At 32.4% G+C, this 16,595-nt stretch overlaps 2 protein-coding genes across 5 annotated transcripts; both read left to right on the forward strand.

The window, feature by feature from the left end:
• Window positions 1-300: 300 nt before the first annotated feature.
• LOC101213547 lies at window positions 301-2,757 on the forward strand. Its single transcript, XM_004148490.3, has 2 exons — window positions 301-458; window positions 1,668-2,757. Exon 2 carries the CDS (start codon window positions 1,669-1,671, stop codon window positions 2,419-2,421), a length of 753 nt encoding a protein of 250 aa, XP_004148538.1. The 5' UTR covers window positions 301-458; window position 1,668; the 3' UTR covers window positions 2,422-2,757.
• A 1,291-nt stretch (window positions 2,758-4,048) lies between these two features.
• On the forward strand, window positions 4,049-12,299 carry LOC101218799. 4 transcript variants are annotated; one of them, XM_011660253.2, is made up of 11 exons: window positions 4,049-4,250; window positions 5,088-5,176; window positions 7,078-7,183; window positions 8,216-8,314; window positions 8,436-8,501; window positions 9,143-9,259; window positions 9,920-9,973; window positions 10,387-10,489; window positions 10,889-10,936; window positions 11,582-11,703; window positions 11,818-12,299. In XM_011660253.2, exons 1-11 carry the CDS (start codon window positions 4,182-4,184, stop codon window positions 11,917-11,919), a joined length of 975 nt encoding a protein of 324 aa, XP_011658555.1. In that variant the 5' UTR covers window positions 4,049-4,181; the 3' UTR covers window positions 11,920-12,299. The 4 variants fall into 4 exon arrangements, with proteins under 4 accessions (XP_011658555.1, XP_011658556.1, XP_011658554.1 ...); XM_011660252.2 differs by having other exon boundaries at window positions 4,051-4,250; window positions 9,920-9,994; XM_011660254.2 differs by lacking the exon at window positions 9,920-9,973.
• The last annotated feature ends 4,296 nt before the right edge of the window (window positions 12,300-16,595 follow it).

Consider the following 16,595-nt stretch of genomic DNA (forward strand, 5'->3'; position numbering starts at 1 on the left):
AGGCAATATTGGGCCATTTAACTAAGCCCAATTGTATTTTGGGCCGAAGAAAAAGTCATATGTGTCATTCTATACCATTCCTAAAAAATTGGAGTATATTCGAAATTTGAACTTTTTTTAAAAAATAAATATGATTTTTAAAAGATTTGGTGAAGTCGTGGACCTGGGCCCCACAATATTTCCATTTTTCCTTTATTTTATATATATATTACGTGGGGCCCACTACTTATTCGGCCCAAAATACTATTGGGCTTAGTTAGATGGCCCAATATTGCCTTTCACCTTTTCGTTTTCGATCCGATATGTACCGTTTCTTCTTCCGCACTTCACAAATCTTCGTTCTTCAGCGGCTGTTCTCCCGCCAATCTCATTCCGTTGCAGTTCCGTTCGTAATTTTGCATCTTCACTCACTGAAGCTACGGCAATATCGCCCACAAACGCATAGCCATTGGCATTAGGTTTGTTTCTCTTTCATTTCTCATATACTAGTCCTTTTTTTTTATTTCTAGGGCTACAGGCTTAGGGTACTTTATTCATTAATTTCCGTAGTTCATGTTTACGTATATTCTTCAGCATTGGAATAAATCTTAATTTTCTGTATGCAATATCTTTTGTGTGGTTTCTTGATGCATTGTGTTGCTTCTGCATCTTTCTTTCGGGTCCGTGAACGGGTAGTTTATAAGCCAAGCCTGGGAGTTGTGTTTGTTTGTTTGTGTATGAATGTTGTTTGGAATAATTTCTCCACGAGTTAAGAGTGATGTCAGATTATCAGTCTGTAGTTATTATTGGCGCTAGGGATGGTAAATTGATTTTGTTAGCTTTGCTTTATTACGTTAGCAAATTATTTATCAGTTATGTCAATGTAGTTTATTGTACAGAATTAGCAAGAAAGCCACAAGAGAACATGTAAGGCTCAAGTTACATCAAATTCTCCCATCTTCAAAAGAATATGTTCTAGAATGATCAAACTAGCTATCTTAAACTCATTAGGGGCTCATATTCTATTTATTTAGCAACAATGCCACATTAAAACTTAAAAGTAGAGGAAAACATGTACTGAGAAGGGAGTCTCCATAAGAAAGTGGGATAAGCCTTAGTTTCAGTACCAACGAATATGCCCATGGAGACTCCCTAAATTGGTCATATTGTCGTAGATCATAAATCACATAAATCAATGATTAACCCAAAAGCTTGAACTGATGATTGAAGACAAATTTAATGTTATATCATCTAACACTTCTCACTTGTGAGCTTGAAATATGTAGAAGATCCAACAAGTGAAAATAAAAATGAATTGGAGAGGAAATACATTGTAGGGTTTGATCACTTTTTTTAGTACAAAAACTTCAGGATTGGAGGAAGAAATAAGAATAACGTGTTAGGATGCTAATTACCATTGAGCTAAACTTACTTTGGAATGGACCTTCTGCTTTTGATGTCATATTAAAATAATCACTAACTGACCCAAAAAACTTAAATAAATGGGTGAAAAATAATTTAATATTATATCATTTAATAGTAAACAAATAATAGAACCGTAGTCATTTTGTGTGAACTGAAACTAGCAGAGTTACCTGTAGTTAAAAAAGAGTGTTTGATTTATTTTTTTTCCCATCCTTTGGTCATTGTCTTTCTGGTAAATTTACATATATGATTGTATGGAACAGCATGGTCGAGGGGTCTATTTCTTCTCATCTTGACAGTGGACCAGAATCTAAAGAGCAAGTCGATGGTCTTACTCCTGAAGACATTGCTTGGGTTGATTCTTGCCTGATTAAAGAGGTACCAGATATTTCAGATGGCAATTGGAACGACATAAAGGATGCCTTGTTAGAAATCATTGACCTTTATCCTCAAGGTTTTGAATCTTCTCTTGCTCTGAGCGATAATGTTCCAGGAGCTAGTAATGGCGACATCGATGTAGACATGCTTCCTTCTAACAATGTGAAGGAGCTTACATTCTCCTCAAGAGATAGTGATGATCTTATGAACGAAACAAGAATGGTGCCAGAAGATCATCCTATGAATGATACAGGAATAGCTTCGGAAGATCCCCAAATGCACCATGATGACATCGATACTTCTCTGCCTTTTACTCTTGTCAAAAATCCATTTTTACCAACTTACAAAGAGGAAGTAGAAGGGAATGATGAGAATAATCAAGCTGGAATTGGGCATGAATTATCAGAAATTGGATCTGATTCGCCAATCAATAATATTTTCCATGTCTGGGATTTGAACTTTCCTCCAGTCGAGGATGAGCTCGTGGAGCAGCTGAACAAAGCCCTTACCGAAAATTCTGTTGAATTAGTCCCTTCAATGGACAGTAATCTTGGTGTGTCGAAAGACTTGAAGGAAGATTTACTTGATGACTTGATCAATAGCATTTCTGATCTATCTTTGGAACAGACTAAATACTAGGGAGATAGTTGTTCTGGAGCCACTGACTTGTGGAAGTTCATATTCTCGAATCTCAACACTTGGCACTCTGGTCGTAATTTGAAATGTGTCACATTGGAATAGGGGTGATTTTGGAGATAGTAGCCTCAGACGATATAGTTCTACAATTTTTATAGTCAAATTAGTGGGATATGTGAATACCTTTTTCTCTCCCAAAATCTGATTGACAGGTTTTCTCAACAATGATGTATTAGCAATTAGTACATTTAAGATGTGATTTCATGGACAGTTAAATGCTTGCTTAATGACTAATTTTGTTTTCACAGAAGTAATTAATAAATCTAGTAGATTGTTGAATTTTTTCGTTTTTTTTCTTTATCATACATTATTGATTTTGAGGAGATTTATGAAAAATACAGAGATTATAATAATTAAATAAATTGGACCAAAATAGCATTTCAACTTTTCAATTTAACTAAACTTTATTTAAATCTAAATTTGAAGTATAGATTTTGTTAAGAATGCAATGGTTTTTTATTTATTTCAAATTAAAAATGTAAAATAAAGATAATTGATAAAAATACAAAAATATAGAAAGAAGAGTGTGAAGTGCGAAGAAGTAATTTGAAGATGAACTCTACGTTTCTTTTAGGAATGTAGAGAGTAGAGACAGAGTATGTATTGCAAGAGGGAGGGCATAGTACGGTATGGTTTAATAGTCATTTAAAAACAAGTAGGTTAATATCCTCGTGAGAATCTTGGATTGTCACTAAACAAACAACATTCTCATTGTTAATTCCACTACTTTCTTATTTCAAAAATAAAAAAGAAAAAAAAAACTACATTCATCAACTTTAAAAACTATTGTTTAAGTCAATACCCATCTAGCACAAAATTGAAAACCTTACAAACACGTTAAATTGAATATCAAATACGTAGACACTTATTACACTTTTCTAGCTCTTGAGATTATCAGGGTGTTCTACTTATCACATTGTTAAGCAATATTTTTGTAATTTTGATGATAAGAATACAATCAAAGCGTTTATTTTATTTACCCTAAACTTAAATATATTTTGTATTTGTTTGAATTTTTACATTGTCTTTTTCTTGTTTGTTGTTGTACAAAATGTTAGGATAACTAAAATTATCGTTATAGAAAATAGAAATAAAACTTAACAATCCAACTAAAAAATCATATGATTTTTTTTTTGTTGTTGTCTATCAAATCCTAAAAAACAATGAAAACTAATATATGGTTACATTATAGATTATCTTTACTTATGAAATACATGCATTGTCGTATTAGAAACACATCACACATTGCAAAATGATTCGAGCCTTAAAGATAGTATTTACTTTAATTGAAACATTCATTTATAAGCCTTGTGAATATGTTAAATTTTAACATTACACGTGTTTATGGTTCTTAGGACTTCAAAATGAATCAAAACCATTTCATATATTTGATTGTTAGATTTAAAATAAACTATCACGATTGAAATGAACATTGCTTGAGGACTTCTATTATTTAGCAATAAGAGGAATACTTCTAATGACATTTGTGAAGTTTCATAGAAAAAGTTACTTTTAGGATGAGGTGATGCATATAACTTATTATGGAGTCGAGGATGGATTGGGCTTAGAGTGAAAGTGAACCTTTGGGCTCCAAATCTCAATTGTCACTGCGTTGGAGAGGAATGGATTTGGGTGGAAGCCGAATGAATGGTCGTTAGCTGTCTCTCCCGCCACAATCTTTCTCGCTCTTTCCTTCACTTCCCATGGCCTCCTTCTTCCTCTCTCTTCCTCCATTCATTCGCATTCCTTCTGCTTCATCTTCTCACCCCATGGTACTTCTTCTATCTCTCTTCTGCGTGCAGTTTATCAACGGTTCTGCTGCCTTTTTTTATCGCTTGATTCCTTTGCTAATTTGGTTGTCGAGACTGTAGTGTTGTTCTTTTAGTTTTCACAATGGTGAACGCATTTTACGTTAACTGGTTTCACACCTGTTGAATGTGCTGAGTACGCATTGATGAACTGAATTGTGTGTTTGTTTTATATATCCCTTCCGTATATTTTATTGAGATTTATGCTCTTGTTTTGATTCTTTTGTATTTTTGTATTTTTTTCATTTATTTTCCTGTTATTTTGCTTGCTGATATTATCGAGGCGGTCTTCTCTTCAAGTCTGTTAAGCAATCGTGAGTAAACTGGCATGTTAAACGTTGACGTGTTGAGTATAGTTAGATGAACTGAATCGAGCGTTTGTTTTATATCCTGGAAGAATATTGTGCATAAGTTTCTGCCCGAGTTTTTATTTTTATTTCGTTCTTGTTTGGTTGCCGAGATAATCGAGTGTTCTAGTTTTCATATCGTTTATACATTTTCGAGTTAACTGGTATGGAGACCGTTGGATGTGCTGTGTATGCGTAGGTGACCTGAATTGTGTATGTTTTAATATCATATGGTAATTTCTTTTTTCATCAAGGATTTTGCACCACCCCCTAATTGAGATTACAGTTGTACGCAAAATTATGGTTCTCTTTTAGATGGTTAACTTTTTATAATCTTTATATTCCCTCCGTGCATATGTGTTGACAGATAATTCAATTAGTAATTATGGGCGTGGTTTATTTATTTGACACGAAGTGTTATGTTTTTCCTCTCTTCCTCTCTCCTTTCACTTAGATGTCAGAGATTCAGAAATGGAACGTTGGAGTTTTCAAGACATGGAATCTCAAAGCATTTCCCTTAAGTCCAGTTAACTCCAGGAGGAGGTAACAAGCCTGCAGCCACAGCTGCAACTGAGATTGAATCATGTTTGCTAGTATTCTTTAATTTGTAGAATTGATTGATCGTTCTTTCAACAAGTTTTTCTAATTTGTCACCAAAAGCGACTTCACTTTCTTTATCCTCCTCCCTTGATCCTTCGCATTTATTTGCACTTTTTATCTTCATTTGTCTTATTAATCCTATTAACCTTCTGTCTTTCTCCATGATGGAAATGGTATTCTCAGATTAGAAGTTGTGAGATAGATAAAAAGGCCATAGGTTTATCCATATTATATAGCTAAACTACTACAATGGAAGCAATCACATCGATGTTCCCTGATATTATTTTCTTTCTTTCATTTCTTTCCAGCTACGATTGCCAAAAAAATTAGACAAACAAATGAGTGCTTTCCTTTTTTTTGGACTAAACAATGAAGGAGCAAACAAACTTGATCAAGTGGAAGAGTGATTCTCTCCTTATTGATCGAGCAACTGTATAGAGATGGAGGTTTTAAATGAATAAAAAGCTTTATGGAGAAGTGCTATCACTGGCAAGTACAAGGTGGAACCAAGAATTGGAATAAAGAACTGATATATGTAAAAGTGTCAGAGGCTCTTGGATACTTAAACTTTTTATTTAAGTTTGGTAAGAAACTTGGCATGTCTATAAGGCAACAGAGATTAAATTATAATTTAAGGAAGATGCTTATGAATAAAGTATAAGAAATCTCCTCCCTAGGTTGTGTGTAAAAACAAAGAGCTTAATGGAGAATTTTGAATCATGGATCTCATTTGTTTAAGTGCGAGTAGCTTTGATGTCTGTTGAGGTTTGTGGTTTAGACATGAGTAACTTGAGATTAGTAATAAAGCATTGTTGGTTAAATGGTTATGGTGTTCTTCCAGGAACTGTGTGTTTTGTGCTATAGGATCATAGTTAGTTCAGCCCTTTGAGTGGGTTTCAAGTGGTAGGTTGAAGGGTTGAAGTAAAAACCTATAGATTACTATATTGATGGGTGGGAGATGAGCCCTTTTGGGGATTGTTTCCACAAGTTTATCAATTTGAAGTTTTGAACTAGAAGAGATGTTGCATTTGTGGTCTGTTTTTGCTTTCATCTGATATGTGTACTCTCTCTCCTTGGGCTTTTGTTGCCCCTCACGAACTTAGAGTCTCTAGTGGTGCTTGGCCTTCTTTTTGTCATCTCTGATTGGATGGTCCATTCACAGTAAAGAGATTTTTGTGTTTTTGTTACTGATGAAGGATTCTTTTGTTGGTCAGTCCTCGATATTTTTTACTCCCCTTCTCTCTATCAGGTGGTCTCAATTTTCTTCTCTCTCTAAAGGGTAAAAATTCCTAAGAAAGTGTAGTTTTTTGTCTGGTAAGTTTTGCATGGGAGAGTGAGCACCCAAGACCATATCCAACAAAATTAACATTCTTCTTTGTTGTTGCGGCCTCTACTAATGAAATGTTGGTTTGTTATCAGGAGAAAATAAATTATAAACTTCGTCCTTTGTAGTAACTTGACCAATATTAATATCGAGGCAGTAAGTATGAAGTTTTTTTTCCTTGAAGGTTCTTTAGAATGCCAAAAAAGTAGGGAGCTCTTAGTTGTACACTGTGGAAAAATTGGTTAGCATTGGATGAGTGAATGTAAACATTCAAAGAAGTTCTGGATATTTATTTTCCCAATGTGATTTCTCAATATTTTGAGGACACCTCATGTTTTGTTTCGCTGCTTTAACGTTTGAGTTGTAAGGTTGATAGACTTTCCTGTTATTAATAATATCACGTAAAAGAAAATGTATGAAACGAACTGTTTATGTTAAAGTTAAAGTTTATCGATTTTCATTCTTGCCTCTAAGTAATGGAACCATTGGAAGTAAATTTGCACGTTTGGCTCTAATACAGGAGAACTTTAATATATGCAGTCAATCAAGATGCTGAGGACGCATTCAAGAAGACTGTAGAAGTAGATAGACTGATAGATACCCTGAGGAATGCAAGTTCAATAGAGGTTCGTGTAATTCTTTTCCACAAATTGCACCATGTTTATATTGCACTATCTATTATAATTTGTTGACCCTTTTGTATGGATTTCCATGTGCAAGTTGCAATCGGAATATTGTATTGGTAATATTTTGGAAGATTATGCTTTTCTTTGGTCATTAGCCTGCTCTGATAATATGGTTGAAATCTTGGCATCTCTTTTGGTGTCATCTGTTTTATGGTAGAATTGAAACTGTTTGGTTAGCCATATTATGTGTTTTTTCTTCTAGACACTGTGTGGCGAACTAAGCTCCCTTTTTTTTGTAGTTTTATGGATTTGGTTCTATCTACGGGGTTGTATTGGTGCAAAACTAAGCTCCCTTTTTTAATCTTTTTTATATAGTTTTCAATTGGAAATCCTTTTTGTAATCACCTATTAGTGTTTGGGGTCCCTTCTTTCAAACTTATTCCATTTTGGCTATCTAGTTTATTTCCTCAAGATTTAACAGTAGTTATTTTAATCCTTACTATCATTCTACTATTTAATCCTCGTTCACCTAGTACTTGCCTCAACCAACTAATGTGGTTCCCACACGTGCTCATCTTAGAATTTTAATAGACATAGGCAAAGATTTGTTATCCATTTGAACAATTGACGTGAAGTAACAACTTGAACCAAAATAGTTATTTTTAACTCTGGAATAAAATAAACTTTTAAAAGTGTATGAACCAAATGAAACAAACATAAAGTAAATAGTAAATACCAAACAGAAAATTTGAAAGTGTAGGGACCAAAAATGGAATAACCTAAAAGCTTAGAGACCAAAATAGGATTTAAGCCAATTCTTAAATGAAATTGTTTGTTGATATGAGGCATTCTAATTAATGGTGTCTTTCACTTTAAAGGTCAAAATTGTTTTCAACTTTCTCCCTTATTTCATTTATCGATGAAATGCTTTTTATATATATAAAAAAGTAGATTTTAAAGTTTCACCGTTTCTTTTCCACTGTACAAGGATTTAATACTAGCTATATACTCTGTTCATGTATGTGTAAACAGCTTCAGAAACTTGTCCTTCAAAATGTCCTAGCTTTCAATGAGAATTTCTGGATTCGACTAGCAGCAAGAACAGATACCTGCAAATCAGAGGACGATAAAGCATGGTTTCAGTTTTAACTTGATTTTTTTTCATCTTAGCATTAGACATTGTTTTCTTGTCTGAACTCTTGTTCATGCTTTTATAAGCACTCTTAGGTTCATACTATATTTTCTTTTTCAGAAAGATTACGAAGAATTGGCTGCCTCAGTAATGAGTATAGTGGATCACCTTGTCCATAAAACTAAGGTATATAGAATATATATTTTTGGGTTAAAATACTACTGTGGTAGTCCATGTACTTTCAATAGCGATAAATTTAGTGTCCAATGCTAGTTTATCATTCATTTTTTAGTAAGCATTTTGTTATCTATTAGCATTTTTACGATAAATTTTAAAAACATATTCATATATTGTATTTTCTTTTCATGAAAATTATTGTTGTTATTTAACCAAATCCAGTAAAAGATAAATTTGAAGGACTTCTTAAGATTTATGGAAAGTATGGAGACTAAAATTGGATATTTGAATTTTAAAGACTAAAATGTGACACTTTCAAGTATAGGGACTAAAATTGATATTGATAATCATGTAAAACAAAAGATACTTTTGCCATTTTCACCAAGCTCAAACTTCCTTCAAGCACACATTGGAATGAGATGTAAAAACTGATCGGTAGCATACTCTATCTAACGGGTGATTTTCACACCTACTATAAATCCCATACCACCACCATAAACTGAAAATCCACAGTTCCTACTGAAGTACTGTCCCTCTCTCTCTCTCTCTCTCTCATACACACCCACACACACTGACAGACACATTGATGAATAGTATTAGGTTGCTCGAGTCATGTTGTTTATTATTTTCTTGTAATGTAAATTGTACAGGAAAAAATAGAATCATCTACTGATATTCTTAAGGAGATTCTAAAACCTGTAGTTGACAATGTGGAAGAGATAGCTTGGCCACCCAGGGATCCTGGGGCACTGAAGCTAATGGAAAAGGTATATCTTATATTTTGCATGCCGTGTCCTTGTATTGTGACCTCGATTAAACTTGTATATACTTGTTAAGTAAGGAAGGTCCAATTTTGGAGTCCCTAACCTGCTTTTCTCTGTAAATAACCTAGGACGTTGGCATGTATCTTGGGAATTGGGATTGTTTGCTACCATTCTGTCTGATTTGAGTCAGAATAAACAATGCTTCTAATATTTACTTTTAGGATTCTTTTCAGTTTCTTCCTCTTGAGATTTAGCTGTCGTTAAGTTAGCTGTTAAATCATGTCCTTATGGAATATTATTTAGTCTTGATTGTTGAATGGAATTAGAAAATAAGAGGGGGAAAGAGGCCCCGGATCAAAGGAGTTACAAAAGACATCTCCAGTTGGCCAAGAGAGAATAAAAACTATAAGAATTGAAATGGTTAGACAATTTACACCAAGAAATAGCAATATTGAACACATGGTCTAAGATAACGTCAAAATGTTGGCCTTTGTTGTTGAAGAGACGGTTGATTTATTCAAACCAAATTGGCCACAAAAAAGCTCTAACAAGCTGCTTCTAGAGAAGACCCTTTCTATGAAATTCTCTTATCTAAAAAAATTAGTCTTGATTGTTATGAGATTTAGTTTCATCAAGCTTTCTTAGAAGGTATTTGATGATTAGGAAATAATCCATCGGGAGCAAGAAGGGCAATTAGATGAAGGCTTTCTCGCAGAGGTTAGTGCTCAACTACGGCAGGTAAGTTTTGTACGATCTTCTTATTTTCATCCTCATGAAAATTATAGATCAAGACTAAACCTGCATAGCTTAATTGATTAAGGCATATAATATTAATCAAGAGGTCAAAGGTCTAAATCCCCACCCCCATATCATTGAACTCAAGAAAGTATACTCTGGTACTAATTTATTTATTCCATTTGAGATTTGCAACCATCATACATGCACAAGAACATTGGTTTAATTGCTTCTATCTAAAAAGTTTAATAAGATGTATAGATGAGATTGCATCCTATGTCTGTTTGCTTCTATTGCTGCTCATTAGTCCATGCGAAAGACTAGTGATAGCCGCATGCAACTAGTGATGGAGTTCAATGGTGCCTAGAACAGCTAATCTTGTTTAATTGGTACAGGCCAAAGAAGATGGAGACAAGCCAGGGTTAGAGGCTATGTTACAAAAGGTTTTGCAACTCTATGCATCCAGAGTTCTTTCTAAGAGAAGTTATGCAAAGAAAGGTAACAATTTTGCAACTGTTAACCTATTGTTCAGTATGAACGAGAATGTTTAGCTTAGTCGCCTATAATGTGGGAAGAAATACTTCAGAAAAGAAAACAGTAGAATTTATTGAAGGGTAATTCACTGTACCAAATTTCAGCCGTCTGGGTGTGTAAAAGAAACCCATGGATTCAACCAACCGGTTGGTGGCTACAACCTTCTAGGTTAAAAACCTCTCACTAAAATACTTGTAAATGTCCCAGAGGTTTAATGTCCTAAGATCATGTACTAATAATTTAATTTAAAACTCAGTGAATATTGATCCTTGTGAGTGCTAAGTACCACTGCTAGTAAATAGTCTACCTGCATTATTTATATATTTTGCTTTGGTATTGAAATAATCCTATATCTATTCGCAGGAGAGGAAGTCTTGAAAGCTGAACTGTTTTTAGAAACCATAATCAAAGGTAAGTGGCTTATTTCACCTCGTCTGTATAGTTTTTCTCCCATTCACCTTTCAGAAATATATTCCAACCCTCAGATTCATGCATAACGAATATTGAACGTTATTCATAAAGAAAAAAAGCTAATATGAACTCTATGTTCCAACATGTCATCTTGCTGTTTGGTATATATTTGATTCTATCAATTATTCTTAGACTCAACTTGCTGGTAGGAAATTTAAACCTCCAACCTTCCATCATCTCTAGTAAACCCGCCTAATAGAAATGTGTAGGACTCCTAGTTAGAGATATGTTAGGATAATTAGTTGTTATTAGAAGAGGCATATTAGTTTCCTTGAAACTCAAGGGCATAGTTGTACAACCTATAGAACATATCCTGTTCAAGTTAATATCGTATAAGGAGCATATTAATAAATAGGTAGTAAGTTTGTTGGAGATTTTAGTTATAAATAGAGGGAGTGGGGCCGAGAGGAGAGGGTGAAGAATTTTGTGGGATTTTTGAATTTGGGAGAGAGTAGCCCTCTCGAAAAGCTAGGTTATCTTGTTACTTTTATCGTGTTAGTAAAACATATTTCCATATATTTCTGTATATGAGTGTTCTTGAGTTTTTCTCGTTAGGAGGTATCCTAACAAAATGATTGCTTGCAGCTCCTGAAGAAGAGTGGAACAAGCTCTTGATTAATGGATTAACCATCGGAAAAGGCGAGGTCTTACCAAATGAACTAGATAGTGTCATTAAGAAACGAATTGAGCGGACTCTAATACGAACAGTAAGACAGATACCAGTCTTCTGTTATGTGTTGTTTCTTCGTCACATTTCCTCTATTTCAACAATCTTATTCATGTTTTCACACCATTCATATTTTTTTCTGTCCATCTTTCAGGAGGGAGGATCTTACCAACAGCGCGTGCTCACCGAGTATCTAAAAGGAATCCAATCAAGATCAGAGGAGATAACCCAGGTACTCCAAGGCAAGACGCAGTAGCTCGGGTTGGGTGCTGTTGTAATGAATTGACGAAAAGTTTACTGGCAACGTGGAAGCAAATATGAGGAGTTTCCAACTATAACACTCTGTGATTGAACAGGAAAAATTATTCATGCCATGTTAGCAGTACTCCAAAGGTACGAGCAGTAATATAGTGCATCATATGTTTTACTCATTCTCATTTAGTCTATCAATTTTTTATTCTTGTTGTAATTAAATGTTCTATGGATGATATTCAAAACTAACTCTACGACAGTTTTTCCGTACTATTAATTTAGAGATCAACCTTGCCCTCTCCTACTGCCAATATGCATATTAGGTTTCTCTTACATACTTTTGTAGAATAAATATAATTATTTAACATTCATGACTTTTGGCTATTTATTATTTTATATCCATAATTATGTATTTTAAATGCTATTAATTATTTTATATCTATAATTATGTATCTTAAATTTGATGATGAATTGTTCATCCGAGCATAACTCAATTGACTAAGACAATCCTCGACTTAAAGGTCATCCATCATTTAGGTTCAAGCTTCAAAGCCATTCAGAAAGCTCATTTGCCTATTTTTGGAATGCGTTTGAATCCATTTGAGAATTTTTTTTGTCAATTAAATCGATCTTTTCTTACTAGATTACATTATTCTCACACCAAAATTGTCAATTATTGTCCTTTTCCCCCCATAACTATGACAATTCCCAACCCTGGCTTAACTAGATTTATTCTCTAATAATTGGGATGAACTGACTTTATTTCATATATTGGGCCTTAGAATCCTAAAATTCTTCAAACTAGAGAACACCACCTACTTCCAACTGCCCTACTTTTCCTACGTTTAAAAAATTATTATCCACTAGTTTGGAAACTTATGATCCTTTTAATGTTCAAGAATTTTTCAGGAATTGAGTTAATTGCTGAGATGAAATAGTAATGTCGTAGTTAATGGTAGTTTATAGAAGTTGAAAAGTTTAGAATTATTATAATTGAAATCTAATTACGAGACGTCAAGTTTAAAGTTGGATGTCACGTCTCGATTGGTTAAGCATAAAATTGAAAATTCAAGCATCTATCTATAAATTTTTGTAAATTTAGAAATCTATTGAATACTTTCTTTTTTACATGAAACAAGCAACTATTAAGCATCATTTTCCTAAAACTCCATGTCCGACTCAAGAAAGCCAAGAGGAAGATGGTAGAGACAAGCAATTAAGTTACGAGCAATCCCCTATTACAACTTCTAGATACATACGATCTTTGTTCTAGCTAATAAGAAAAGTGCTTTGACATAGATAACTCCACGAATAGAATGGAAGTAAAAGTCACTGAATAAAATTTCCTCACAACCACTTTGTCTTTAATCCCACCTCGTCACTGTCGTACAATTTTAAATGACTAAACATATAAGAAAAAACTTGGGTGCTCTAATTCAGTCCAATGACATTTTTTTTTCCAACTACTATTTTTGTGTTGTAGAAAAGTGGAGAGCACAAGAGACAGATGCAACATACTATACTCAATGGGTGATGCTCCTTTAGTCACGCCTATTTAAAAATATTGTTGATCAGAATCTTTTATTTTCATAATTGATTTTATGATATTTTGCACTTTTTGGATATTTTTTTCCCTTGACCAATGAAATGATTGTGAAAGGATAACAATCATGGACAATGATAAAACCTAGTGTTAGACTAATTAGCCTATACATAACTTTCTTTGCTTCTTTTAAATTACCCTAATGGTAATTTGGTTTCTAAATCCACTGTAATTAAACACTGTACTTTTACTTTTTTTAAAAAAAAAATTGTGTATTTTACTTGAAAAGTTCTTTATATTGGTATTATTATTATTTGACAATAGTTATTGTATTTTTTTCATTCAAAATGTTTTTAAATTTTGGTTTTGTTTGATGTAGTGTAAATAATTTGCCAAAATTTTCTATTTTTGAAAAAACCCTATGCTTAAAGTTTTAGTATAATAATTAGGATTGGCTGGGATTCCAACTAAATTTCAAGAAAATTTCTTCTTGATTATTAACACATAGGATGATAAATTAATTAAAGTATTCTTGATAAATTTGTGAATGTAAAAAATACTTAGACAATAAACTTGAAAACAATGATATAAAAGTATATTTTAGCGAAAATAAAATGCTTTGGTATACCTTTTTCACAAGCCACAAGTACTTGCCTTGGCAACTAAGCAAATAAATATTCCCAAACAATTATAAATCAAAGTCTTTTTTCTTTTTTTGGTTGCTTTTCCCAAAATGCTCATGAAAGCTGGTTTCTAAAGCCAACTCCATTGGAGTTAAATTCAAACAATTGTTTATTGAAAACTTAAGAAACATATATAAAATAATTAGGAAGGTAAGATTTACTAAGCCTATAGCTAATTCACACAAATGGCCTAAACATTGTTGTTAGCAAAAGTACAATGGATAATTAGACAAGACACAAAATTTAATATAAAAGTAGATAAGAATTGAAGACAAGTGTGTGCAATTTCGAAGTTCTAATCTTATAGTTCATGTCAATGTTGAAGTTCATAGATACTATACTTTTAAGGGATTATAATTATGCATAAACAATTGATATAATGTTTTTATACTATCAAACTCCAGATCAATTATTTGATTCTCTACCTCAAATATGTTATAATTGATCCCGAGAGTTTATATATTTATTTGATTTTAGTGAGTTTTTTTTAATGGAATACAATTTGGTTTTGGAAAGCAAAAGACGGAAGAACAAGAAGGAAATAGGAAAAGAAGTGTTCGTGAGAGAGAATTCCTGAATTTGGAGCATCATGTGAAGCCATCAAATAATTGCATCATATACATGCAACCTAAAAAGAAAACCTACAATGATCAAAGTGTTTTGTAGCCATGGAATTAAGTTGTGGTTAGATTTTGGATTTTATCAAATTGAATAGTTGTTTAGTCATCGAATTCACAATGTAAAGAATAATTATAAGTTATAAAACCCATCTGTTTTGATTGTGAGACTCCTTAACCCTCAAATCAAGTGCGAAAATTAACTTTCTTTCCAACATTATTATATATATATATATATATATCAAAACTTGTTAAAAGTTTATCATCGATACATCATTGGGTGAAATCGAGTTGGGTTGGATTGGAAAACATTACCCAAATAACTCGAATTTAATTTTCAGCCCAACCCAACCCATAAAATATGGGTTGTATTGGGTTGTAGTTAACTATTAAAACAAAGCCTCAAAATAGAGGAGGAGGAGGAGACGCAAGATGAGTTTTGTTGTCTCGAATTCGAACGGAATGGATGCGTCTCGAATCTGAGACGGAGGAGGAGCACCAAGATGGAGGAGGAGACGCTGAGGTTGAGATCGAAGATGGGAAAGGTAGAGGTGGAAGAAAGTGAGTCGTGAGGGAAGGAAAAGGCGAAATGAAATTGCAAAATAAAAAGAAATTTAATTGTTTTTTATTAAATAATATATATAATAATAATTATTATTATTATTATTTATTATTTATATATATTATATTAATTCGAATTGGGTTAAACCCAATTTTCGACCTTCAACTCAAAATCCAATTTGATTAACACTTTTATTAAAAAGTTTTGATGATTTATAAGTCCAATTTGATTATGCACTTTTTTTTTTTTGTTACGTCACTCCTTTTCAAAATTTCAAGTGCCCTTCTATCACGCCACTAACCTCTCCCCTTCTCTCATTCTTTAACTATCCATCCTTCTAATTCCTTTTTCTTTCTCTTTAATTTTAAAACATATAATTGGATAATAAAATTTACTACCTATACCTAACACATATATACACACATTCAATACCAAATATGAAACTATATCTTAAAAGTATAATATTCCCTTTGACTATATTTCATATTAATTATATTCTCATTCCTTTTCTTTGACTATATATAAGTTTTATTTCTAATCTTTTAAATTTTACTAGATTTTTAAATACTTTTAAGAAAGTAATAGAAATTGTATTTATAAGCTTAATATTATAAAATTAAACCATTGTAGAGAGAGATATATTATAATTTGAGAGAGATCAAATAATAAATTCAAAGTATTGGGATATATATATATAGATAATAATTCAAACGAGAATGAAAACAAAGGTTAAGAGGAAAATTCACAACCTGCACGTTCCAAATGAAATGATGCCTATTGGGCAACCACTCCTTTCCCATCTTTCTATACTTTATTCAATTACTTTCTTTTATATATATATATACAAAAAGAAAATTATTTTAAATCATTTATAACTTATTTCTCCCTAATCAATAATAACACAATTCAACCATAGTTGACATCTATTATATTTTTAAGATTTAAATTTTAACTTTTTTTTTTAAATGTTGAATAAAAGTTGTTTAAGTTATACACAAATTCCACATTTCTTTTAATATAATTTACTAAAACTTTTAGATGCTTTAAATAACACACATTTAGAAATACGTATAACATAATAGGAGAATTGTCAACAATGGTAAAATAGACAATCTATTTATATTTTTTTTGTCAAAATCAAATATATAATACTCGAAGATTATCTTAAAGAAATAATTTATAAGAATGTCCACAAATATTTTGACAATTGTATTTGTTTTTTATGATTTTTGTACAATAATATGCCTTTACTAGTTTTTAGGTGATTTTCCATAT

This window comes from Cucumis sativus, chromosome 7 (genome assembly GCF_000004075.3).
Source record: "Cucumis sativus cultivar 9930 chromosome 7, Cucumber_9930_V3, whole genome shotgun sequence".
Lineage (NCBI taxonomy): Eukaryota > Viridiplantae > Streptophyta > Magnoliopsida > Cucurbitales > Cucurbitaceae > Cucumis > Cucumis sativus.